The sequence below is a fragment of the Uranotaenia lowii genome, unplaced genomic scaffold, assembly GCF_029784155.1.
Source record: "Uranotaenia lowii strain MFRU-FL unplaced genomic scaffold, ASM2978415v1 HiC_scaffold_527, whole genome shotgun sequence".
Taxonomy (NCBI): domain Eukaryota; kingdom Metazoa; phylum Arthropoda; class Insecta; order Diptera; family Culicidae; genus Uranotaenia; species Uranotaenia lowii.
The window spans coordinates 1-26,000 of NW_026598453.1; the positions used below are offsets into that span (position 1 = coordinate 1).

General features: G+C 34.8%; 3 protein-coding genes across 3 annotated transcripts; 2 read left to right on the forward strand and 1 right to left on the reverse strand.

Annotated features, from left to right (window-relative positions):
* Positions 1-1,041: 1,041 nt before the first annotated feature.
* On the reverse strand, positions 1,042-1,828 carry LOC129760243 (polypeptide N-acetylgalactosaminyltransferase 5-like; the record flags this gene model as incomplete). The annotated part of the gene is made up of 3 exons (XM_055757848.1): positions 1,042-1,272; positions 1,361-1,538; positions 1,617-1,828. Coding segments are annotated over 3 exons (582 nt in total), but the record flags the coding sequence as incomplete, so codon positions are not given.
* Positions 1,829-10,993: 9,165 nt separating this feature from the next.
* LOC129760241 (lysosomal acid phosphatase-like) lies at positions 10,994-12,254 on the forward strand. The gene is made up of 3 exons (XM_055757846.1): positions 10,994-11,213; positions 11,272-11,514; positions 11,571-12,254. The coding sequence occupies exons 1-3, from the start codon at positions 11,052-11,054 to the stop codon at positions 12,252-12,254; spliced, it is 1,089 nt and encodes a 362-aa protein (XP_055613821.1). The 5' UTR covers positions 10,994-11,051.
* A 5,659-nt stretch (positions 12,255-17,913) lies between these two features.
* On the forward strand, positions 17,914-25,589 carry LOC129760242 (testicular acid phosphatase homolog). The gene is made up of 3 exons (XM_055757847.1): positions 17,914-17,982; positions 24,125-24,358; positions 24,423-25,589. Exons 1-3 carry the CDS (start codon positions 17,914-17,916, stop codon positions 25,107-25,109), a joined length of 990 nt encoding a protein of 329 aa, XP_055613822.1. The 3' UTR covers positions 25,110-25,589.
* Positions 25,590-26,000: the final 411 nt, after the last annotated feature.

Consider the following 26,000-nt stretch of genomic DNA (forward strand, 5'->3'; position numbering starts at 1 on the left):
AACACGAAATGTTTGATGAGCGAATTAAACCAGAAATGGCCGGAACATTTGGATGTTGTTGCAATAGGTGTTGTTGTTGTTGATTGGCCCGCCCAAAACGGTGGAAAAGAAATGAATGAAATTTCTTTGAGTTAGTGTATTGTTCTACGATAAGAAAGGGTGTTTTAGCTAGAATTAAAAATAAACAACGAAAAGCTTGTCTTGCGGTAGCATGGCAGCGTGGAAGTAACCCGGTGATAGAAGACTCCAATCATTTCTTAGCCTGTAGTTTGTTAGGAGAAAAGGAATATGAATCAGTTTGAATACGATGCAATTATTGGTAACACATGATTAATCGACACTAAAAAAAAGGAATCACAACAGCTAAAACTTCTACGAAAAAAATCGTGTTAGAGTTTAAAACCTAGATTAATATTTATTTTTAGAACTTCTTTGGGACTCTCAAAGTTCATCATCCTTCAAAATCAGCCCTTCCTAGTGTAAAAAATCGTTAACTAACTCACACGTTTAACTTGATGTTAGATCACACATGTTACTGGAGATTGTACGAGCACAAGGTTCATCATTTTGTCGGTATTCGTGAACATTTTTTGGGAGCAATACCTACAGTGAAGTTATCAAATCACACACTGTTAACTACACAAGTTCCATTATCTGAAAGTTTCTATATTCGAATAGAGTATAATGCAATACTCTTTTCCTAAGTTCGGTTTCGACAATTCAGGACCGATTAGTTTTGTAAAACTAGAGAATGTAAGTTCCACAACATTGGGTGTAAAGTTCGTACAGGTAAAACACTCCAGGAGCAAACGTAGGGAAAAACGAAATAGTCTATGTTAGAAAATGATTGTCGGGTCGATAACGATGATTGATGTTTGACAGAAGGACGAATTAGTTAGAAACATACTCTTTCAAAGTGTCTCAAGTGTCATACAAAACAATTACATATCGGTTCGCTTAGGGAAATCGATCTGTTTATTTTTGGCACTGGAGAAACTTTGAACAAAAATATGTATCATTTTATGAGGTATGAATCGGACTGATTACATAAGAGAGTGGAGGAACCCGGCTAAGATTGGATCAATTCGAACCTGGACTCATCTGGTAGTAGAACTCTTTCCACTCGTCTAGCCAAACTTCGGCAACGCGGGCTGCATTCTTCAGTACGATGTTAGCAACGCCTCCCGGGAACGTGTACGGCGATTTGTCTCGGAAAACGTGCCCCACATGGGAACAGGGAGCAATTTCCAGGATGCCACCACACTGCCAAATCTAAGCTCAATCGATAATAAACAATTTATAAAATTTCCGAGCTTAAAAACAAAAACGGAAGCTGCTAAATTATCTTAAATGTACTTACCCTGAAAGACATTTCTAGATTTTCACCTCCCCAGATGTCCATACCTTCATCGTACGAACCGATCTCGTAGAAGTAATCTTTATCGATCGAGAACAGACCACCAGCCATGGTGGGAGTCCTCAGAGGAGCTGTCCGATCGTGATTCCTTCGCTGCATCTCCCGCGTCGGCACTCGATACCTGTTTGAAAGATTTTAAACGAAACTGAATCAATATCACAACCAAACGATCACCAAACACATTTGAAAACTCCCTTACCATCGGAAATTGAGCTTCCAATTGAACCCGCCCCAGGTTTGATCGGAAGCCGTCACGTACTCGAAGGTTTCGTCCGATATCACATCGATGATTGGGCACACCACCGTCCGGCGGTCTAGAACGATTCTGGCCAGCAGAGGTTCCAGCCATCCCTCGGTACACTCGCAGTGAGCGTCCAGGAAGGTGATGATTTGACCCTGAAAGTGGATAAAAATAGAAGAATAAATAGTTAGCACGATCAAAATTTAACTGGTACACTTTCGCTAAGATATATGTAGGTAAGGTACACCGGGGCATATATAATTTTGTAATGTGAGAAGTGGTGAATAACAGTGATAGATATCACTCTAATATGTGTTTTGAGCCTACTTGGTTGAATAATGTCACTGAATCAAAGCAATTTAAGGATTCCATTAACTCAACCACGGTGAAAAATCGACTTAATCCTAGAAAGTCGATTTTTTTTTATTCAAAATAATACCAGATTCTCGACGTTTCAAGATTCCTTTTTAAACTTCAGAAGTCGATTTTTGACACAAATTTTTTCCAAGATAAAACGATTTCCTTTGGTGATTTTAAAGGGTCAAAAACCAAAACTTTGAGCGCTTTGAGGCACCCCTTAATGAAGCCCGAATAAGCTGAAATTTGTGCAGGTCAGTTTTTATAACCAACTAGCTTTGCTACACCTTTCAAAATCGAATGATATTTTCAGAACTTATTCAAATTTTAATTGTTTTGTTGGCATTATTTTAAATCAAAATATAACATAATTCATAAGCAACTGCTATATCTCGATTTGTGTTAAAGATCTGATAATTTAAATCTGTTTCTTTGAGCTCCGCCATAAAAAGGAGGGTTTCAAATAAATCGTACGCAAACAATCCAACTGATAAAATCTGATTGGTTTTGCTTAATATGTTCTGGATTTATACTAAAAAACTGATAAGAGAGACCATCTCCCCCCCTGTCCATCCCTTCCCCCTGCTGAATGGAGATCGTGATTTTTAATAATCATACCCATTTATTTCGTTGTTAAAAATCTTCTTGTATCAAATATTGTTCCGTTGGTTGATAATTTTTTAAGCTTTACAACAAAATTTATATGGAACCCCCTCCTTTCTTCACCTCTCTACACTGTAAAGCGTAAGGGTCTATAATAATTGTAGAAATATATCTCGTAACCAAGTACCTTTCTATGCCATATTTGTTTCCATTTGTTGGCTTCGTAAGCATAAATTGAGAACTTATGCTAAAAAAATTGTATTGGGTTCACCTCCCTCCTCCTATGAAAGGAGGATGGTGTGTCAGATAATCATAGAATCATACCATACCAAAATGATTTTCCATGTTAAGTTTTGTCCATTTCTCGGATCTTGTAAAAAAAAAGTTAAATGTAAGCTTCCCTCTTCCCTTCCTTTATTTCCAATTCTATCATCCCACTGCAAGAAAGGAATTGTTTGACATAAAAAAATTCTCTTATTAAAATACCATCCCATGCCAAATTTGGTTTTATTTGCGATGTAAATTCTTGAGTTATGCATAAACTTGAAAGGAAGTATCAATCCCCTTCCATTCGCCCCATTGAATAGAGGGGTGAGAACTTAATATTCATAAAAGTATTTTTTTGTACTCAACAAATTTTTGATACCAAATTTTATTTCATTTGCTCTATTAATTCTCAAGTTATGCAAAAAAAAATGTATGGTAGCCCCCCTTTCTCCTTTATATCTTTCCGGGGGGGTGGGGGGGGGGGGGGTCTTCAATTAATAATAGAAACATTTCTCGTATCCAAATATGGTTCAAATATGCTCGATCAGATCTCCAGTTATACTGAAAATTTTAAGGGAAATCTCTTCTCCCCCTTTTCATCCACCTTTTTGAAGGATTGAGGGATACCAAATATTCAAAGAAGCATTTCTCGTACCCAAATCTCGTTCCATGCCAAATTTGGTTCCATTTGCTGTTGTAGTTCTTGAGTTATGCAATAAAAATTGTATGGAACTTACCACCCTCCCTCCCTCTTTTCTCCCCGCTGGAAGAAGAAAGGGGTCTCAAACAATCATTAGAACATATCACGTTCCCAAATATCCGCCCATGCCAAATTTGGTTCCATTTCCTTGATTAGTATTTGAGTTATGTAAAAATTAAAAAGAGGGCCTCTTCCCCCTCTTTATCTCCCTACTGTAAAGAGGAAGGGGTCTCAAATGATCATTAAAATATTTTTCGTATCCAGATACCTTCCCATGCAAAATTTGGTTTCAATATCTTGAATAGTTTTCGAGTTATATGAAAAATTGTAAGGTAGCCCCCCTCCCCCCTTCATATTACCCCACTGAGAAGAGGGAGGGGTACCTAATATTCATTGAAATATTCCCCGTTCCCAAATACCAACCCATGCCAAATGTGATACCATTTGCTTGATTGGTTCTCGAGTTATGCAGAAAATTGTCTTTTGTTTGGGAGGCCCCTCCCCCCCTTCCTGTAAGGGGGAGGGGTCCCAAACCATAATAGGAACCTTCCCCGGGCTCCAATACCCCCACCTGCCAAGTTTCACGTAAATCGGTTCAGTAGTTTCTGAGTCTATAACGAGACTTATCTTATGCAATTTTTTTCGAGGAATCCAATTAAGGCTGTTTGAACCACCGCACGCTTTGAAATATGGAGTTATGACTGTTTTTACCCTCAATTCCTCTACATTTTTTCTGAAATCATTGAAGAATGTAGCCTAAAGCCTGAAGCCATTGAAGAAAACAGCCTTCATTCGATTCCTCGGAAAAAAACTCCACAAAATACAACTCAAAAATTATCAAGTCCCAACATGCTTTTTCTGAGCTATTTGAAAAATGTTGGACAATTGAGGGTAAAACAGCCATAACTCCTGTTTCCAATCCGTGCGGCGGCTCAAATAGGCTTCGTTGGATTCCTCGGAAAAAAATCACATAGGATACAACCCATTTGATTCAAAATTTTTAAGTCCGGACATGCATTATTCTGAAATTATTGATAATGTAGAAGAATTGAGGGTAAAAACAGCCACACGCAGAAAAATAGAAATTAGTTTCAAAGGAAAGTGCCGCAAAAACAAAGGATTTTTTCCATTGATTCTGGGACAAATAAAAATTCCTTTGATTCAAATGCATTTTCTTTTGTTTCAAAGAAATGCTTTCCTTTGAATCAAAACTTTTTCTTTGTTTCAAAAAACAAAATGCTTTTGAATCAAAAGCCTTTTCGTTTAATTTTATGAACTTTTCGTTTATTCCAATGGTATTTGGGTTTCAATTTAGAAGCATTTGTTCTTCAGTTCTACTTTTTGTTTCTAAAAATTCTAGTACTACATATTAATTGTCGTCCTATTGGAAATAAAAAGAAATCAATTATGGTTTAAAACAGTTTTTTTTATTTTGGAAGTTCATGTTCACATTATCGATTTTCCCTATAATTAGATTTTTGAACTGGTACATCTGTAAATAAAGAGGAGAATAAAATGTACACATGAATTTTTTTACATAGCGCACATAGTACAAATTTATGACAAAAGTGCTTCTCTTGTTATGAAGCTCACAAAAAACGATATTAAGCTAAATAATGCTAACAATAAAATGGAAAGTACTTACTGAACGATGTTTGTTGGCGACAGTTCCTTTCGAACAACTGATTAAGGGTTTCGGCTCCAGATGTCTCCTTGGACCGGATCGGAAGGAATTAGTTGGATGAATGGTTGCCCTGAAAAAGTTTTTTAAGTTAGCTTATTTGAAATTAAATTGATTTTGAAAGACCTACCTAGGAGTCCACTATCGTTTGCCCTCTTAAAGCTTTCAAGACTTTCCTACGCCGGATCTTGTGACTCCGGTGCTGTTTGCGCGGAAAATCTTCCAGCCGTCCCGTTCACCAAACAGAAGCTAATGGACATGTGTCGACTGTTTGACGAAAAAATACTTTGATTCAAAAGAAAATTCATCTAAATCAATGAATTTTCACATTGCTTCTGAGTCAAAATAAAAAATCTTTGAATTCAAATTAAATACTTTGATTCAAAAATTTGGAACATTGGTTTTATGGCAAAAAAATTCGGTCCAATACAAAATTTTCTTGAATCAAGGAAAATGGATTTTGTTTCAATGTACACGAGGTTTTTGAATCAAAGATGTATTTTTTTTATCTCAATGGTACTACTTTTCGCTGCGTGCATAACTCCATTTTCCGAAGCGTGCAGTGGCTCAAACAGCCTTCATTGGATTCCTCGAAAAAAATCACACAAGATATGTACGTTCCAAAAGGTTCAAAATTTTCAAGTTTGAACATGCATTTTCTAACAATTTGAAAAATTGAGGGGAATTGAAGGTAAAACAGCCATAACTTCATTTTTCGAAGTGTGCGACGGCTCAAAAAACCTTCATTTGATTGCTCCAAAAAAAACCACACAAGATACAACCCATTTGGTTCAAAATTTTCAAGTCCGAACAAACATTTTTCAATAATAATTTAAAAATATAGGGGAATTGAGGGCAAAAATAGCCATAACATCATTTTCTGGAGCGTGCGGTGACCGAAACAGCCTTCATTCGATTCCTCAGAAAAAATTACACACGATAGGTCTATTTTCGTTCAAAATCCTCTGGTTCGAAACAGTGTTTTTCGGGAATGTTTACAAAATATAGGGGAACTGGGGGTAAAAAAGGCACTATATCTCCGTTCGCAAGCTTGTGCGGCGCACACTGGGGTAAAATATGAAAATGGCGATCAAAACTATTTTCCGCCGAAACTATGCGTTTTAGACCTATAGTGTCTTCGAGACAAATGACCAACATTACAAGGGCTAAAAAATGAGTTTTTTGAAAAATTAATTAATCCACCTAGTAGTGAGTTAGAAAAACTATCTTTTTTAATATCCATTTTAGAGCTATATTGTCTCAGAAAAGTTTTTAGCTTGTACCAATTCTAGAAACTTTGCTAAAGAAGTCATAGCTGTAACATTAATCGTTTCAAAGTTATAACAATTTTTAGAAAAATATCATCAATTTTCAATTTTTTCAACATAACTTTTTTGCGCGTGATTTTTCATATACAATATGTTCCAGGGAGTTTTGAAGACAGAAAAGTTGTACACTTTTGCTGAATATACTGTATAAAAATTTTGAAGTTTAAGCGAGATATCGTAAAAATACTTAACAAAAATAGTCATTTTGAACTGGTTATATCTCCTGAGTTCGGACGAGTTCGGTTACATATTTTACAGTTTTGCAATCAGAAAAGTATCGCCTTTCAAACAATATACAACTCAAAGTGGCCAATTTTGATCTTCATAGTGTAAATGTCAATAGAAGTGAGATAAAAATGAAGTTTTTATACTAATGAAGTTTTTATACTAATTTGAGCCCATCTACCATCGCAAGTCCAAGTGGTTCAAGTAGGCCTACTGTTAAGAATCCTACACGTTGCAGCCTAATAGTAATAGTTATGCCCAAATTAGTATAAAAACTTCATTTATATCTCACTTCTATTGACATTTACACTATGAAGATCAAAATTGGCCACTTTGAGTTGTATATTGTTTGAAAGGCGATACTTTTCTGATTGCAAAACTGTAAAATATGTAACCGAACTCGTCCGAACTCAGGAGATATAACCAGTTCAAAATGACTATTTTTGTTAAGTATTTTTAAGATATCTCGCTTAAACTTCAAAATTTTTATACAGTATATTCAGCAAAAGTGTACAACTTTTCTGTTTTCAAAACTCCCTGGAACATGTTTTATATGAAAAATCACGCGCAAAAAAGTTATGTTGAAAAAATTGAAAATTGATGTTATTTTTCTTAAACTTGTCATAACTTTGAAACGATTAATGTTACAGCTATGACTTCTTTAGCAAAGTTTCTAGAATTGGTACAAGCTAAAAACTTTTCTCAGACAACATAGTTCTAAAATGGATATTAAAAAAGTTAGTTTTTCTAACTCACTGCTAGGTGGATTAATTAATTTTTCAAAAAACTTATTTCTTAGCCCTTGTAATGTTGGTCATTTGTCTCGAAGACACTATAGGGCTAAAACGCATAGTTTCGGCGGAAAATAGTTTTGATCGCCTTTTTCAAATTTTACCCCTGTGTGCGGCGTTTGAAACTATGTCCAATCGATTTTCCGCTAATTTTCACAAAAGGAAAGTATAATTTATAGATTTGGGTCATGTAGGACGAATGATATTGAATTTCTTCGCGGTTTGTACACTTTTTCCCCATTGTGCATTGTGCTATTCTGTTAGCATTGTCCATAATTGTGCATTTTTTTGCCAACATTTATCTTTGAATGCTAGCTTTCATTCGTGAAAACTGAATTAGCTTGGTAATATCAATATTTTTTTCCAAGAATATTGTTAAAAATGCTATTTGTTTTTTTTTCATCACTTTTCAATGAAATTAATGGAAATTGCGTCACAGATCTTTTTGGGTAAAATAGCAGAAAAAAAGATTTTATTTTTTCAAAAACACAGATTTTGTTCGGCAACCTTGCCCAAGACCCCGGAAAAGAAAGGCATGGGGCCATTAAAGGTGACCGCATCGGCGAAAATCGAATTCTTTTTTTGAGTTAAGACCAGGGTTGCCGAAATCCCAGAAAAATCCTTTATTTCATATAATTTTCTGGAAATTATTATCGCAAAATGCAATATCTATAAAAGATCACTGAATTTGGTTGAAAATTACAGATTTCACCGACACAGGTAGAACAAATCTTACATCAAATCAATGTTCAACAAAAATAAAAATATTCTTTATTATTACAATAACAGGAATAGAAAGCATTCGTTTGTTCTTCTTTGCGTCTACGAAAATTTTAAAAAATTATGAATTTCAGCACCCTAAACAGTCGGGAATTAACTACACAGCAAATTTTTGCCTCGATTTCCAGCTGGAAACGTCCAGCAATCCTAATTTTTGCTGGAAATCAGCAAACATTCTCCGTTTTGCTGATTTTCCAGCACTTGGTCTGTATTGCTGAAAAACCAGTAATCGATCTGAGACATTTGGATTTTTGTCGTTTTTTTTCACTGAGTGTGAAGACTGTTTGTCCTTTTAACATCCAAATTTCCAAGGAAACCATGCTTAGAAATTTTACAAATTCTCTATCTACTGAAATGGAGTTTTTGCATATGGAAGGCGCGTGACTCTTAAAAATATGTAAAGTCGCATTAAAATGTGTAGGAAGTGTTGATACTTGAAAGTTGAGTTAAAATATTCGAGAAATAAAAAGCGAGCAAATATTCATTTTTGTCATAGCAAACTGGCAACTCTGATGAGTCAGTTTCATCATCAAGTTTCGAGGTTATGGCTGAGACCAATCAGTCATCAATACCATCGACCGTATACACCCTTATAAGGTTAAATGATTCTAAAGATATCTGCTCTGATTCGTTTACATTGAAATGTTATGCCTACTCCTGGACTCCTGGAAATGTGATCCCCAAAAAATTTTTTTTTCGATTACACATAGTTGTTTTACCATATTTATGGCATTCGCGACTTTATACCAACGTTGCAGTTGGCGGACAGTTATTGAAAGACTTATCCGGTACAACTGTGTTCGATATTTACTCTTGGGCTCGAACTCGCGGACATCGGCTCAGGAGGCAACGTACTTGCCAACTGAGCTATATCACAAGCCCGATCCCCAAGTAGTAGAAGCATATTTCAATATTATCAACCTACCTTAACTAATCAAAGATGTAAAAGATTGAAAGTCTATTCATAATCACATGACTCTTTTGGCCATGTCGCTTATGTTTGGGCGGGGCTTATTAACAATGAAAGTATCTTCGGATGTATGTAGCTGTCATTCTAAAAAGGGTTTCTGAACACCACCAGTACCCGCGATTGAGCAATTTAATCAAATGGATTAATATTGTTTTTTTTGCGTAACAAATTCAATAAGCAAGTAGAGGATAGGAGTTCGAGAATGCGCCAGATACTAATGAGCCTGAAAAGGTCGAAAGAATAACAGTCTGTCATAGCAAAAGCAGTAATCAATGTTGAGATCCTATATAAATTAAAGATGATGTCTAGACATGCCTTATTCATAGAAACCTCCTATCACCGTCGACAAACGTATTGACACGTTAATAATAAATAAACGAACCTGAAGCATGAATGTGACTATTAATGTTGAATTGATCCCGGTAGAAGATCATAAATACTGATAAACCTAGCGCCTTGTTACTGGATTATCTACCGCATAAATAAACTAGAACTGTATTTTTCGATACTCAAGAGGAAATCGAAATCGTTGAAAATAGAAATATCATAATGAATGAAAAGATTGACACTATTGAAATTGATTATCTTAATTTTTGCGAAGTAAATTAATTCCAATATTCTCAATTCCTTATAGAAGAATCGTGCGCAGGAAATTCGGAAGCAATAAACTCCAGATGCTTGTTCCTGAGCGCATAAAAACCTGTTGCTACACTCCCATGTTTTTCCTTTTTAAGCTAGCTTCGCTCGCTGTAGCGAAGAAAAGATAACAAGATTTTAATAACAGTAAAATGGTGCTTATCGGACATGCATATGGATGAATATATTTGTAATGAAATGCGATACATGAACATCGACCGAGATGCCGTAAGGACCCAGGCACTTGTTCTGAATGATTTAAAGATTAGCGCCAATAAGATTACCGGCTTCCGAGTAGATTTAATATCCAGCATCTGGTCCGATCCCCGGTTAGTTTGTTTCGGGAATTCGGTTCAATCACATTAAGAGAAGGACTAAAAAAATGAAGTCTACAGTGATTTTAAGTTTTATCGTTGTTCTTTCAAAGGCTGATAGCCTTTGGGCAGCTACTGCGCAACCAAATAGTGGTAAAAGTTCTCTTCGAATGGTGCTGATCCTGTTCAGGCATGGTGCACGTAGTCCAATTATAACGTATCCGACGGATCCTTACGCCAATTATCCATGGAAAGGAGGACTGGGAGAATTGCAGCAGGTGTGTAGAAAGTGACAGGATTTTTCAAATTTGAAGGATTTTTTAATCCTAGTATTATATGTGTGCCGTTGGGTTCTTATAACAACGAGAACGTCGAGTAGTCGAATATTTAAAAGATTTCACTTAAGCCTGACATAACTACTAATCTCTGTAATCTTCATTGAGTGAAGACAATATTTACGAGACAAATTCTGTAGGGCTTTAATCAGTATATGTCAATATCTTCTCCATTGTAAAGATTCTCGAACCAGACGTTATCTGAGTACACTTTTTATAGGTGATAAAGAAGTGATGACGACTATATATTCACCGTGGATAGAAGTTCCTGTAACTAGTTTCCACATTTCTTCAGTCGAAGATAAAAGCAGATCAGTGTATTTTAGCGATGTACTCAAGGATAAAATTTCGGTCGAGGCCGTTGTTAGCGATATTGGTTGTGATAATCTTGGCGGTGTTGACAACGATGATGTTGACGATTACAACTGCGTCGAAAACGAAAGGGTTGAACTCCCTCCGGATGGTGATAATTCTGTTCCGTCACGGAGATCGTGCCCCAATAAAGACGTATCCCACGGATCCACATTTAAACTACCCTTGGGTAGGCGGCCTAGAAGCTTTACAACCGGTGCTGTAAACTTATTTATCCAAATCAGTGAATATAACACAGATTATAATAATTTCAGCGAGGTGTCGAGCAAGCCTTCGAATTGGGAAGAAATTTCAGAAATCGTTACGGTTTGCTGCTACCCTCAGATGGATTCTACACTAGACATAAAATTCATGCCATCAGCAGCTACTACGAACGATCTATTATGAGCAGTCAAGCGGTTTTGGCTGCATTTTTTCAGCCTCCAGAGGATTCGTTTAAAATCCCCATAAGGTGGCAACCAGCTGCTTTACATGTGATTCCAGCAAAATCCGACAGCGTGAGTCTAATGGTTCAAAAACTTTTTCCAGTGTATAGGATACATTTTTGATTCAGATTCTTGCCCAGGAGCGACCCTGTCCGAAGTTTGAAGCCGAATTTGAGAATTTCAAGCGCCAAGTTACTCCGGAGTTCGAAGAATGGTACGCTGACAGTTTGCCCGAGTTTGAGTACATTGAACAACACAGTGGATTGAAGAATATGTCCTGGTCTGATATGGCACTGTTCTATGACTTATTGGAAATTGAAAACAACTACGGCTTGGCGCTTCCAGAATGGGTAAAAAGACTTTTCCCCACCAAAGCTATCGAGTACTATAAAGGAATACTTAAAACTTACTCGTCAACACCGATAATGAAACGACTCCGAGGAGGAGCCACATTGAGTGAATTTCTCTCCAAGCTTAAGGCCAAAGCAGCTGGCAACCTCGATCCCGATAGGTCAATTTTCCTATATTCGGGACACGATCTGACCCAGGTTAGTTTGCTGGACAGTATGGGAGTCTTGGAGCAAGCATCCGAGAAACCTTCGTTTGCATCGGCCGTTGTATTTGAACTGCACGAGAATCCTTCACTAGGTGGACAGCAGGAAGTGAGAATTCTGCATTATGGAAATTGGTCCGTACAAGAGCCAAAATGGTTGGACATTCCTCGGTGCCCTGCTCCATGCTCTTTGAGCAAGTTTGAAACTGCGATGCATGACATAATTTTACAAAATTATGATGAGGAGTGTACAATATAAATAGAAAAATAAATAAAATAAATAAATAAAATAAATTCCCATGTTTCAAAAAAAGTTGATATTTGTAAAAGAAACTGTAAGCGTTCGTACTATGAAAATATTCTTAGCAATACAACGCACTCAAAATTATGGAAACAAATTAACTCAATGTTGGGCAGAACAAAAAATGTGTCAACAATCACTCTCAGAATTAATGATGTCCAAATCGACAATAAACGTCAAGTGTGTCAAACACTCAATAATTTCTTTACAGGCATTGGCAAATCTCTCGCCCAAAATATTAATATTGATCCTTCCTACGACTACTTGTCGAGAATTGATCGTATCTCTAATTCAATTTTCTTACGACCGTCAACTCCTGCTGAAGTTATGCTAACGATTCAGTCATTGAAAAATAAAAAAAGCTGTGGACCGGATAAAATCTCGTCTAATGTTTTGAAAAACCACTCGGAGTCGTTTGGCCGCATTCTTTCGGAATGCTTTAACAATATTTTGGACACAGGAATATATCCAGAAATTTTGAAAACAGCTAGAGTCACACCAATCTTCAAATCTGGAGACCCTACTGATATAAATAATTATCGACCCATATCCACTCTGAGTGTTTTCAGCAAAGTCTTCGAAAAATTATTAATAGATAGAATAAGTTCTTTTTTGAATGATAATAATGTGCTTTATCGCCTACAGTATGGTTTCAGATCTGGGTCAAGCACTCTGATTGCTATTAGTGAACTGATCGATACAATAGTTGAAAACATTGATTGTAAAAAACTTGTTGGTGGTTTGTTCCTAGACCTCAAAAAAGCCTTTGACACGCTTGATCATAATGTTCTCCTTGATAAACTAGAACGCTATGGAATCCGAGGCATTGCTAATGATCTCATCCGTAGCTACTTAATCGGTAGAAAACAATTTGTCTCTATTGAAGATGCGTTTAGTTCCTCAGAGATCCTTGAAGTTGGTGCCCCTCAAGGTAGCAACATCGGACCTCTTTTATTCCTACTATACATAAACGACATAAGCAAACTTCCACTTCATGGTTTACCACGTATTTTTGCGGACGATACGGCTCTCTTTTACCCGGAAAAATGTCCACACACCATTATCAAAAATATGGAGGAAGATTTAGTGATCTTACAGCAATATTTTTCTGCCAACTTACTTACCCTCAATCTCACGAAAACTAAATACATGATTTTTCGTTCATCACGAAAAGAGATTCAACCACACAGGGATCCAAGTTTTTTAAATGATGTTGTTGAAAAAGTTGTTTATTCTAAATATCTTGGAATCCTACTAGACGAAAAAATAACCTGGCACCATCACATTAATAATCTGCAAAAAAAAATATCATCTTTCAGTGGAATTATATGGAGAGTGAAAAACTTTGTACCGCGTCACGTCATTTTAAAATTTTACCACGCGTTTGTGCACTCTCGTTTAAATTATTTAGTAGCTGTCTGGGGTAGAGCAGCATTATCCTTGCTCTCTCGGTTACAAGCATTACAAAACCGATGTTTAAAAATGATTTTTAATCTTCCCAGCTGGTACTCCTCCAAATTACTTTACTCTGACAGATCTCACAATATCTTACCGTTAGCGCAACTATGTGATTTACAAACATGTCTTTTTGTCTTTGACAATTTAAATTCCTCTAATAATTTACAGAATTTGACGTTCACTACCGGTGTACGTTCTCATATCACTAGGCAAGCTAATCATCTTTTAAGATGCGCAGATCGTTTACTAGCCTCGGGCAGCGACGAATTTCTTTTATAGGTCCTACAAAGTATAACAACCTTCCAGAGCATATAAAAAACACCAATAGTCGGAACATTTTTAAGACCAAATCTATACAACATTTTAAAGAAATATTAGCTAGTACGCGACCAACAACTTAGCCAGCTTTTTAGCTTTTTATATATTTTCCTTAATCAATCCTAATTATAAGTTTTAATTTTTTTTGCTTATAATTATATGTATTAGTATTAGTATTAGTATTAGTATAAGTAGTTATTTAATTATTTAATTTAATTCCCTTTTTTCTAAGTGGATCTCTTCAAAGGAAACTTTTTCCACTGAGGTTCACTTTTAGTGTTATTTGTTTTTGCTTAAAGTTACATTACCTCGCACATTAAATAAAAAAAAAATTGAGTTCTCGGCATGAGTAAATTTTGAACGCGATCTTGAATTATTTTATCTTAGCTGCCAGACGTGCCGAGAACTGATGTGTCCATTACCAGGAGGCTCAAATTGAGTTTTTTGGTGTGGGGGAGTGTGGCGGGCCATTAAGGAATAAAAAAAAAAAAAAAAAGAAATATTGTAAACTGGTGGTATTATGAATTAAATTACCCAGTTTTTAATGCTCACAGCTAAAAAAAATCTATCCTCTATTTACAAAGAATGTAAGTGATCAAAAATAATTATTGGGGTGGGGTTTGGTGACTGATTTTCACCTATGTTTTTTTGCCCAACAATTCACGAAAAAAAACTTTCGAAAATTGGTACTAAACCTATTTACCTAAACGAATTTACCCCACGATTTCATCGATGGTTAAAATCTTTGAATTTGTTTAAGAGTATAGTAGATCAAACTTAGTTGATTTGAGCTTAAAATAATCTTTTATTAGTAGAATCTTGCATTTCTTCAAAAAAAACTTATTCTATACTCAAATCAAACAAGCTAAATCTTCCAAACTACTTTGCAAATTCAAAGATTCTAACCTTTGATTAAAATTAATCAAATTAAAAAAAAGTAAGAGATAAAAATCTTCGGATTTTTTGATCAAATTGATGCTAATTTTGATCAAATCAATGATTTTAGTATGAAATTTGGCTTTAAAAAAAATGCAATATTAACACATTTAGAACAATATACGAGATATCTCGGTTTTTTGCTTGCCGCTAGTATGCTCCATTAAAAGGCATTATTCAAACGTGATTTATCTAATAATGAAACTTAATTATATGAACTTTTACACACACTTCCCGTTACTTAAATATCTATATTAAATTAGCAGAATGATGTTTATTGATTTATGAAAAATGCCGAATTTTCGGTGGTGTTAACACATTAAAATAGTGTTAAACAATACTCTGGGTAAATATAGAACTTTTTTGCGGATTTTTCAGCTGAAGATGTTTATTTAAATGCAAATATTTTTCATAGACGATAAAGTTCATAATGAAAATTCTGTGGATGATTTTTTTGAATGAAATTGGGGTTTTTTCGGATAAAACAAAGAACTAAAATTTTACCTTTTATTTGTTATTTTCAACTGAATTTTGTTAATAAACTAATTTAAAAAAAAAATTGAAATCTGAATATTGAAGTGACAAGCAATCTTAACACATAAAGAATCGCGAAGAAATCTATGAAAGACCGAAATTCTATATTTCAAAAACCCCTGGACTAAATTTAACAAATTTAGCATTTTAAGTTATGGCAAATGTTGTGTTCAATTTAGTCGAATGAAGTTTAAATCTCAAACTCAGTCCATTCGAGTTATACTTCGAAATGTAGCTCACTGTCGGTGAGCGAAAAAACGAAATATCTCGTGTTTGGTCCGCAATGTGTAAAGTTCATGATCTCTTGAATTCCTAAACAATTTATGATGATTGTAAAATTTATTTACAAGTTAATCCTTTTTCTGAATTTGGACTCTGCATTCTAAATCTGAATTCTGCACCTGAATTCAAAAATTGGGGTTTGAATCTATATCCGAGTTTCCATACGATTTTTGAAATGTTAAAAAATACGATTTCCGAATCTTATTCCAGATCAGAATTTCAAAAGCCAAGTTTTAGAGCCCTCATTAATTAATATTTTATTTGGATTTTGTAGTTCAAGTTTAATCTAAATTCACTATTTAAATTATTTACTTTTGATCTGTATTGTGAATCAAAAATAAAATATGAATTTACAAAGAGCTGAATCCGACTCTGAATCAATTTCGGATTTCCATTTAAAAGCTTTAAATTAAGAATTAAGTTTAAGAACTTCGAATTTGAATATGAAACTAAATTTCTCTTTTTTCATACTTGGAAAACATTTATCAAAATATTGAAAATGCAGATGATATCGCAAAACATGATTTAAATTTGATATGAAATGAAAAAAACCAATTTGAACCAGAATTTCAAAGCAGCTTTTCATTTCTAATTTTATATGATTATTCGAATTGAAAACCAAGATTTCTGAACTGCATACAGAATAAGAATACAATTTTTGTATGAGAATTCTAGAATCAGAAGCTCCGATATGGGTTGAATTAAATTCAAAATTTAATATGCAGGCCTGAATTTCGATGAAAAAGTGAGAAAATTTTGAGAAGGTGTAGCAGAATTTTGGACTTGGGATGGATTTTTGAGGTTAGGTTATTGGTTCTTAGTCTAGATTGTTACTCTTGGTATACCTTACTCTTTTAACAGAAATTGGTTCTAAATTTAAAATTTTGAATGTAGAGTAGAATACCTCGCTTTCTGTTTTGGATCTTCATGGTTGTTTAACCCACAAACCCCCCCGTTCCTACGGCCTTGCTTAATAGCAATATAAAGGAAATGGCAAACAGTGACCGAAACAAGAATAGTAGGTACCACTATGTTTTTTGCTTGTTTGAATATGAACGTTTGGCAATCGTTAAAATTTTCTTCTACAATTTGTTCTAAATTATTCAACGGATAAATCAAGCATAAGTTTAATTTTTTAGATGAAACAATTGGCGTTGGGGACCATCAATATGAATAATGGGTGCGAAATTAGTAAAGTACCACTTTCGTATTTCTACAAAAACAATGATTAACCGGGTTTATTGAAGCCCATCTCCATAATTTCGAAGTAGTTTTCCAAAACAGTCTCTTTGAATTTCACGCTAAAAACAGGTTTTCTGAATTTGCAAAAACTCACCGGTACAAGAATATACCACCGCCGAAGTATCTATTCATCTCAACTTCCGAGTCAATTTCAAATCATTTCAAATTTACTGCTGGCAATCTGGTCCACTGAATTTTATCCGAAAGTGTGATCAATCAGCTGTACAAAACCTAATGAAACGCGTCAAGTCGAAAGTCCGAGAATATTACCAATAATTACTTTTTTACTTGTATTTCTTTATAAACTGTAAGAATAAGCTTTTTAAAACACTTCCGAACTGTTTCTTTGTTCGAATCATCAATAAAATCAATACAATGAAAAAAGAAATGTATTTATAACTTATTTTCGATACATTCCTTAGTCAAAAATAGGTCTCAGATAGTGCTAACATCTTTAACTGAAAATTAGAAAAAGATTTGTTTACTGATAAAAAAAATCAATATTTTTGAATGAGAAGCTTGCTTTTTGGTTTCAAATTCAGACCAGAATCTATGTTCATCATGTCACGTCATGTTCATGCATAAATTGAGCAGTTTCAGATTTCAGATTCTTGAGTGCCAAAGAAATATCTCGTAAAACCCTATAAAACCTGTTGGAATACTATAAATCGTCTAAAAATGAAGAGCTTGAGCTTGAGCTTAGATAAACCGTATATTTCAGTAGTTGCTACTCCGTAATTGACAAGAACCATCAAAATTGTACATAGATCCAAATAAATGGGGTTGGGATTAGCTTACCATTTTCTGTGTACACGTTTCGAAGGTTCCTTAATTTATATGGTCAATAATGGCGCTGATCACGTCCTTAAGGTTCATCGTGGAAAGGGAAGGATTGTTAGTTCGACATCCGTTGCTAGTAGAGACCGAAACTATAAATCGCCTTAAATGCAGTAATTTATTTCAATTTTTAATTCAAAATAAGGAGTGTTCATTTTATTAAACGGACACTTAGATGTTACGATAAAAAGTTGACGCTTAACCCAAATTTGATGAAACTGGTTTCATCGTGTTTTAAAATTTGTTGACAAAGCACTGACATTTTTTTTGTGAGAAAGCGACTGGATTTCGTAAAATGGGACGAATTGATAAAGAAACCCGTGTTTTTATAATTCAAAAGTACTGCTCAGATGGACTATCGTGTAGAAATATTGCAAAGCTTGTGAAACAATCGAAGTCTGCGGTTTATCAAATCATCAGGAAGTTTGGAGAGCACCATACTCTTGAAGATTTGCCAAGATCCGAAACCAGAAGAGGCACAGTGAATCCACAAATCGAGAAGAAATGTGTTAAGCTTTTGTTGTCACATGAACACAACTTTGTTCGAAGAATTGCCAAGAAACTGAAAGTAATATGAATATGAAACAATCATCCGAGTATTATTCCATTTTATTTAGAATTTGTAGGGGCTCCAAACTTCGTAGCAACAATTCCAGACCTCAAAATCTTCTCAATGCCGATTTTTACGCTTATCTGTTCAGTAGTTTCCGAATATATATGAGGCCCTTGGAGCCAAAGGGGTATAAGTGCATGAAACTTTATTGCGAGAAAACACGCTTTAAAGTTGTTGTGACCATTTTCCATATATTTTTCGAAAATTTGTATTTTACTCTCGAACGTAAAAGTATGTTATTAAAATTCTCAAAAATCTGAAAAAAATCACAAAATATAGTTTGAAATGTGAAGAACCGTTTGGCATCATTAACTCAAAATAGACCATTTGGTCACTTATACCCCTTTGGCTACTTTTTCCGCGGTATGAAATCCCTCGTTAACGTATAGGACTTGGAATATTTTCACTCAAAAAACGTTTAATTCGTGAGAGCCGTGTAAAAGAATCATGCCCATTTCAAAAACCCATGTAAAAAGAACCCGTTTTAGAAAAACTGAGCTAAATCAAACCGCATAAAAAACTTTGGTGTAGGGGAGATATGGTATAATGGCCAACTTAACCCTTTCCTTCCCACGAGGTTTTTTACGTTTAAAAAATAGAAATATTGATATATCACTAAAATTCTAGAACAAAAAATGCACAATTTTAGGCTACTTTTATGATCCATTTGATAATTTTGGGTTTTTAGGTGGATCATATATGCTCCATTGGGAAGATAACAACACATAGGGTGCAAATGAAAAAAAAGGAACAATTGCAAAATACATGGAATTTCATCACATCATTGGCCACAAACTCAAACGATCCTATATTGTAAAATATTTCTTTGGTATACCCATGCCTCAGAAGTCTAATTATAGAAATTTTCGAAATTTTCATTGTTGGCTTGAACAATGGCCACCATGTCACTTTGCGCCAGAAAAACAAACCCATGCCGTTTTTCGAAAAAAAAAATCATGAACTTTTACAAACATTTCGAGACGTGTGGTCATTTTAGTGGATGAAATAAACATCCTGAAGTGAAAAGTTTTTTTTTACGGAAAGCTTCACAAGAAGAAAAGTACGTTTTGTTCCCAGTGTATCACCAGTGATCCACTTTACTTATTCGAAAATTTACATACTTTAGGTGAAATCTATGCATGTGTCATTTGATTCTGCTTGCATAGGCAATCTTCAGCACGTCAGTATTTTTATTTGAGGATAATTATGAAAACTTGTCAAGTTATTGAACATCAAATCACGACTTGATTTAAATACGAAAAAAATCCGACTTTCGTGCAGCTTTTGATCTGCCGAGCAAAAATTAGTGAATCGATTCTCTTCAAATTTTGTGCAATGATTCTTCGCTCATACCGGCACGTTCGGTGAAAAAATGGTGTTGATCCAAAGTATCCAAGTCAAATTCGAGCTGTGCAAAGTTGTGGATCACCTGTGCTACCATGGGAAGGAAAGGGTTAAGAAGGGCGGTTTATTTAACCTAAGAAAACAGCTTTAATATGTGAGTGACATCAATGTTTCGTGTTCAGACACTAGAACCGTTTATTTCCCAATTGGCTGAAACTTGAAAAAGTAGGAAAAAAACGTTTAAATATGCATTTCAAATTTTTTCGTCGAAAGCTGTACCTGTAGTCACTGTAGGAGCATAATGAGAACCCCACATGGGGCAGTAAAGTCATCATTAATCGGGCACGATGAACATTTTCTGACGTATAATCTAGCAGCGAATTCAACTCGAAGAAGTCAATTGAATTATAGACCTTCAGCAGGGTGGCCAGCGAGTTTCCATTTTCAAATTCCCGGTTTTTTCCCGGTTTTCCAGATTGAGATTTTATGGTTTTCCCTGTTTCAAAATGCGCCAAAAATTTGTTTATTAGGTTTTCTTTCACAAAAAATTAAGATATTTTTAAGCAAGTTGAACGTAAAAGTGTGAGAAGACTTAATCTTTTTCAATTTTATCTTAAAACTTATAAGTTAGTCAAAATAAGGTGATGGTGATTGGTTAGAAAATAATATTTGTTACCGAAAATTGTTACCTTCTTTTCAGTTTTTCACGCCATCTTCGTCTACTATAAGGGAAAATGCTTTATTTTTATAATTTGCATAAGATAAATTATAGTTTTTATTAAATGTCAAGTTTATAATACTTTTAAAATTTCACGTTGAAAAACTGAATTTTACTGTAGAAATATGACTTCTGAATTCTGTAAATTGAAACATAATCATGCGCGATGAATTTCGTATTGAATAATTGAAATATTGAACTATATTCAAGTTTGGATTCATTATTCAAATTTGAGTTTTAATTTCCGACGCTTATTTTATTCTCAGGATGAGAAATCAAGTTTTATTTTATACAGGGGCTTGTGATATAGCTCAGTTGGCAAGTCAGTTGCTTTCTGAGCCGATGTCCGTGAGTTCGAGCCCAAGAGTAAACATCGATAACAGTTGTACCGGATAAGTTTTTCAATGACTTGTCCGCCAACTTCATCGTTGATATAAGTCGCGAATGACATAAAGATGTTAAAACGACTATAATCGAAACAGAAATTTTATACCTTGGCTACTGATTGATATTCTAATGTTTTTCTTCTAGAGTTTTTAGAACAGATTCCGGTTTACCTTGTTCATGCTAAGAAATCTGAAATTTTATTTCTTATATTGAATGCTGAATCATGTTTTTTATAGGATTAATTTTATTTTAGAATGCGCTGATTTCTAGATGCCTGAATCTATTTACCTAAATTCTGGTAAATATATCTAAATTCTTAGTCGCAATTTTCAGTCCTATCTCAAAAAATGCATGTTTTTATTCGACTTTTCAATTTGGTATCCAGCTGGTTTAATTGAAAAATGTATACAGGAATCACACACAAACTTGGTAGTTTGTTACATCTTCTGCCTTCTGTGCATTTGATAATTAACCAAATAAAATGGTGACATCTTAATTTTTTTTTTACTTCCGGCATTTTTCAGCATGTGAAAATTCCCGATTTTCAAAAGTTAACATTGAAGTAACTTAAAATAAAATATTTTTGAAATCAAATTAGATACGTATTTCGAGGTTATGTCGTTAGTCAGAAATTTTATGATTGATTTTTGATCTTATCTTTTGATAGTTCCAGACAATTTGTAGTGTAGATTTTTTTTTAAATATTTTATCAATCAAATAAAAACTTGAATTATGGTTATGATTATTTTGGAATTTAGATAAAGGTACCGTAACCTCAACTGAAAACAACTGAAAAAAAAGTAAAGTCACGTCAAAAAAACGTTTATTGTTCAATTTATTTAAGAACAGCATTTTATCATAAGATTTTTGTAAAAAATAGCTTTCCAGAAAATTAAATGACCGAGTTAGGATGAATAACTGTATTAATATCTCTCTTTAAACGTTCTATTAAAATTCTATTTTTCTCATCAAATTAATTCGATATTTTTATCAGACTCTTCAAAAGAACTCCCTTAGTTTGAATGTGTTTGTTAGGTTTCTGCTATTTTTCCAAGATTCGTTTCAACATAACGTGTTTTTTTGAAACAAAAAAAATGAGCTATTGATGCAGATGCGAACATTATCAATTCTGAATGAATGTATAATAGTTCAAGTTATCAGTTAGATGTTAAGCTTAAGTAAATCTTAGTTTTCGAGATGTGGATTCAATCGAAAACTGTCTGATTCCAAAGTGTGATTCCATCAGAACTTAAAAAGTCGCAGCATTTGGATTTTTTTTAATTCCTTTCACTTCATTCTTCATTCAAGTTTTTAGGATCAATTTTTTCCAGGTTTTCGTAAAGAAAGTGTACACAAAATCTTTAACTAATGAACTCTATGAAAGTTAACTGTGAAAATTTTATTCAATTTAAAAACTTTTTATTACATTCACTGCAGTGGACAATGTGCGTGAGCTAAGAAATAGTTTATGATCGAAACATTTTTCAATGACGCTCGACAAATGTATGCGTTGTGTTCAAAAATCTATTTTTTCAATTGAAATTCTCGACTTTTCCCGACATTTTACTTATTTATCCCGAAATGAACATGAAATAAACGACTATGGATTGTAAAACTTCAGAGAAAAAATTTCGTCATGGTGAAATGAAGTAATTTAAGGATTTCATGGAATTATATATGGGAAAAAATAATCCATAAATAATTTTCCCGGATTTGATTTCAAATTCCAGGTTTTTTCCCGGTTTTCCCGGTCTCATTTTCAATTCCCGGTTTTTTCCCGGTTTTCCCGGTTCGCTGGCCACCCTGCCTTCAGTCAAGTTTCATCTGACGATTTGGCCAATTGGTAAGGTGTCGCAGAGATAATCAGAGAACTCGAGCTCGTTTCCTGATCGAGAAATTTTTTTTTCATTTACCATTCGCTGCTAGATTCTACGGCAGAAAATCCTTATTGTGCCCTGGTTGGTCAATGGTGCACTGTTCGCCCCGAGTCAACAAGTTAAAGTAAAAACGTATTTCTTTAAATTGATTATAGTGAAAAATAAAAAAATTAATGATGTTGAAAATTGAAGAACAATGTGTATCATCATGTTAGAGTGCGTACATTATAGATCAAGATAATTGAACGATCATAAGAGCTTATTTTCCGGTGCTCAAAAATTATAACATTATCGTCACTTGAGAACCTAGTTGGTTTTTTTTTAAATATTTCTGTAATGATGATAAGAAGATTTCTTTTATTGTGAAAAAATTGATGCTATAGGAAGTACGAAACTAATCCTTATGAAAATTTGTTTAAGAAAATATGTACTTTTGTAGAAAAAAGGAAAGCTTACTATGGGGTGCTCTCCCCTAATAATGTAATATGAAATGTAATGATGAACTGGTACAAATAAAGACATATTGAAAAAAAAAAACGTATGGGACTTGGAATATTTTTGCTCAAAAAACGTGTTGATTCGCGAGAGCCGTATAGAAAATCATACTCATTGCAAAAATCCGTGTGAAAAGAACTCGTTTTAGAAAAACTGGCAAGGAGTCAGTGGCAAACTTCATAAACAAAATCGTTGCCCGGGCCCGGGAAGATGCTTATAAATTTTATAAATCATCCCGGGCGACGATTTTGTTTGTTTATGAAGAAAAAGTGTACCCTCGTGCCAGTGAAGAATACACGAAAACGATATTAACATGTTCGTCACGCAGAAAAACATGATAAGTTAAATTTTTGAAAAGCTAAAATATCGCCAAGTTATGTGATCATGCTTAGAATACTAAACCATAGTACATTAGTAGTTTTATAAAACGAACTTTGTGTATAATCATTGTATTGGTTTCGCTAATAAATTGCTGAAAAACAATCAACAACGGCATGATAATGGCATTTATGCTGTGATTTAACACATCGGAATTTTCAATGGATATTAGAAATTTGACTGAATTTCATTCGAACTCAAGCTGTTATAACGTAAAATACAATGATTTAAATGATGGTTAAACCAATCGATTGTTTTATGACACTGATTTTATTTGATTTTATTGTTATATTTTTCAAAAACTTTCTGACTTGTAAATAACACAAATCCAGTCTTGACATGCCTAGTTTGGGTTGACTTTCCCTATTTCAAACTGAAACAAATGCTTAAAACAATTGTGTTATTCCAGAAAGGAATCGAGCAGCTTTTCGCTCTGGGCCAGAACATGCGAAAACGGTACTATCATTTCATACCGAAGCACATCGGCGGCATGAAGCGCAAAATCTACGCCGTTAGCAGCTGCGCTCCCCGGTGCATCTTGAGTGCTCAGAGTTTTTTGACCGGATTCGTACAAACTTCTAACAGCTCTGCAGTCCTGAAGCAACCGGTGCCGCTGAACATTCTACTTCCGGAACAGGATAAGGTAAGTCTCGGTATTTTTAAATGCATGGGGTTAAGTTTTTCGATTGAGTTTCTTATTTTTACAGTTGCTACTTCAGAACAAAACCTGCCCGAAGGATAAGCTTCAGCGCCAGGAGTTGCTGGTACATCCTACTCCGGAGTTCGAGCGTTGGGTCCGGGAAGGAAAAGTTCTGATGAATTATGTGTCTAAAAAGATTGGATCGCCGATTGATCGATTCTATGATCTTGGGATAACTTTGGATACGCTGGAAACGTTACACGTTTTAGGATTGAAGCTACCCTCCTGGTCTGAGGGATTATTTCCACGAAAAGCTAGAAATTTCATGATGATGTTCATGAAATCCTTCACAGGGACCCAGGAATTGAAACATATACGAGGTGGCTCGTTGTTGGCTGAATTTGTAACGAGGATGAAAGACAAAAGAGATGGTTTCGCTCGAAAAAATCAAAACATTATGATCTATTCGGGTCATGATCTAACTCAGGTTAGTCTGTTGAACAGCATGGAAATGAGAGAGCATCTAGTCAAGCGACCCGAATGCGGCTCAGCGATTGTGTTCGAACTTCACCAGAACAAAATGTTCCGGAATGATCTCGAAGTGAGGATGTATCGTTTTCGACAGCCCGCAGATAGAAATCCCATGAAGATGGTGATTCCTAATTGTCCAGCGCCCTGCTCTCTAAATCAATTTGAATCAGCTTTCAAACATTTGTTGCTATACGATTTTGAAGAAGCTTGTATGTCACTGTAACAGAATCGTGATAACATGTGCATCATTCAATACCGAAATGTAAATAAACACAGATGGTAAACAGTTGCAGACGCCCTGTCGGTTAACTTGTCAGCAGAAATTTCAGAAAATTCATTAATGATTCACTCAACCCAACAGCTTATCGGACAAATTGGTACACGTATTTAAGCTGTCTCCGGGTGCTGTCATAGTTTAGTCATATTGGTGGAAACGGATTAGTGAGCATGGTCAAGTTTGTGGTGTGTTTATTGTTCCTGAGTTTGACGTCGTCGGCGCCGTCATGGTGTGACGCCGCTTCATCCTTCAGCAGTGGGTCGTTGCGGTCCCTCCAGATGGCAATCCTCATGTTCAGACATGGAGACCGAAGCCCGATAACGACATATCCTACGGATTCACACAAGGATTACCCGTGGATCGGGGGCTATGTCGCATTGCAACCAGTAAGGATTTTTACTTAGAAAATAACTTGTGTTGGTTTTATTGCGGACAGTTGACTAAAAAAGTTTGTTTTGGTTATTTTTAATACTTAAATACGTAAATATGAATATAGAGGAATAATAAGTTTTAGTGAATGACAAAGCTAGTTCGAAACTTGTTTTTAATATCAATTGCTTGTATGTGATTAAACAAAAGGATATTGTTCAATATAAAGAAAAGAAACCATTGTTCAGTTGATTGATTTAGTTTCTTTTTGTTTGCGTTACGAATGTTGATTTTGAAGTGCTATCTTAGTTTATTTCTACATAAATATGTAGGGGAGAGTGGGGTATCGTGGGCCATGGGGAAACGTGGGCCACTTTTAATATCTCAGATATGTGTTGAGATAAAAATCTCAAACCAACTGTCATCGTCGTCGCTTTGTGAGAGCATATATTTCTATATGTTGTTGAC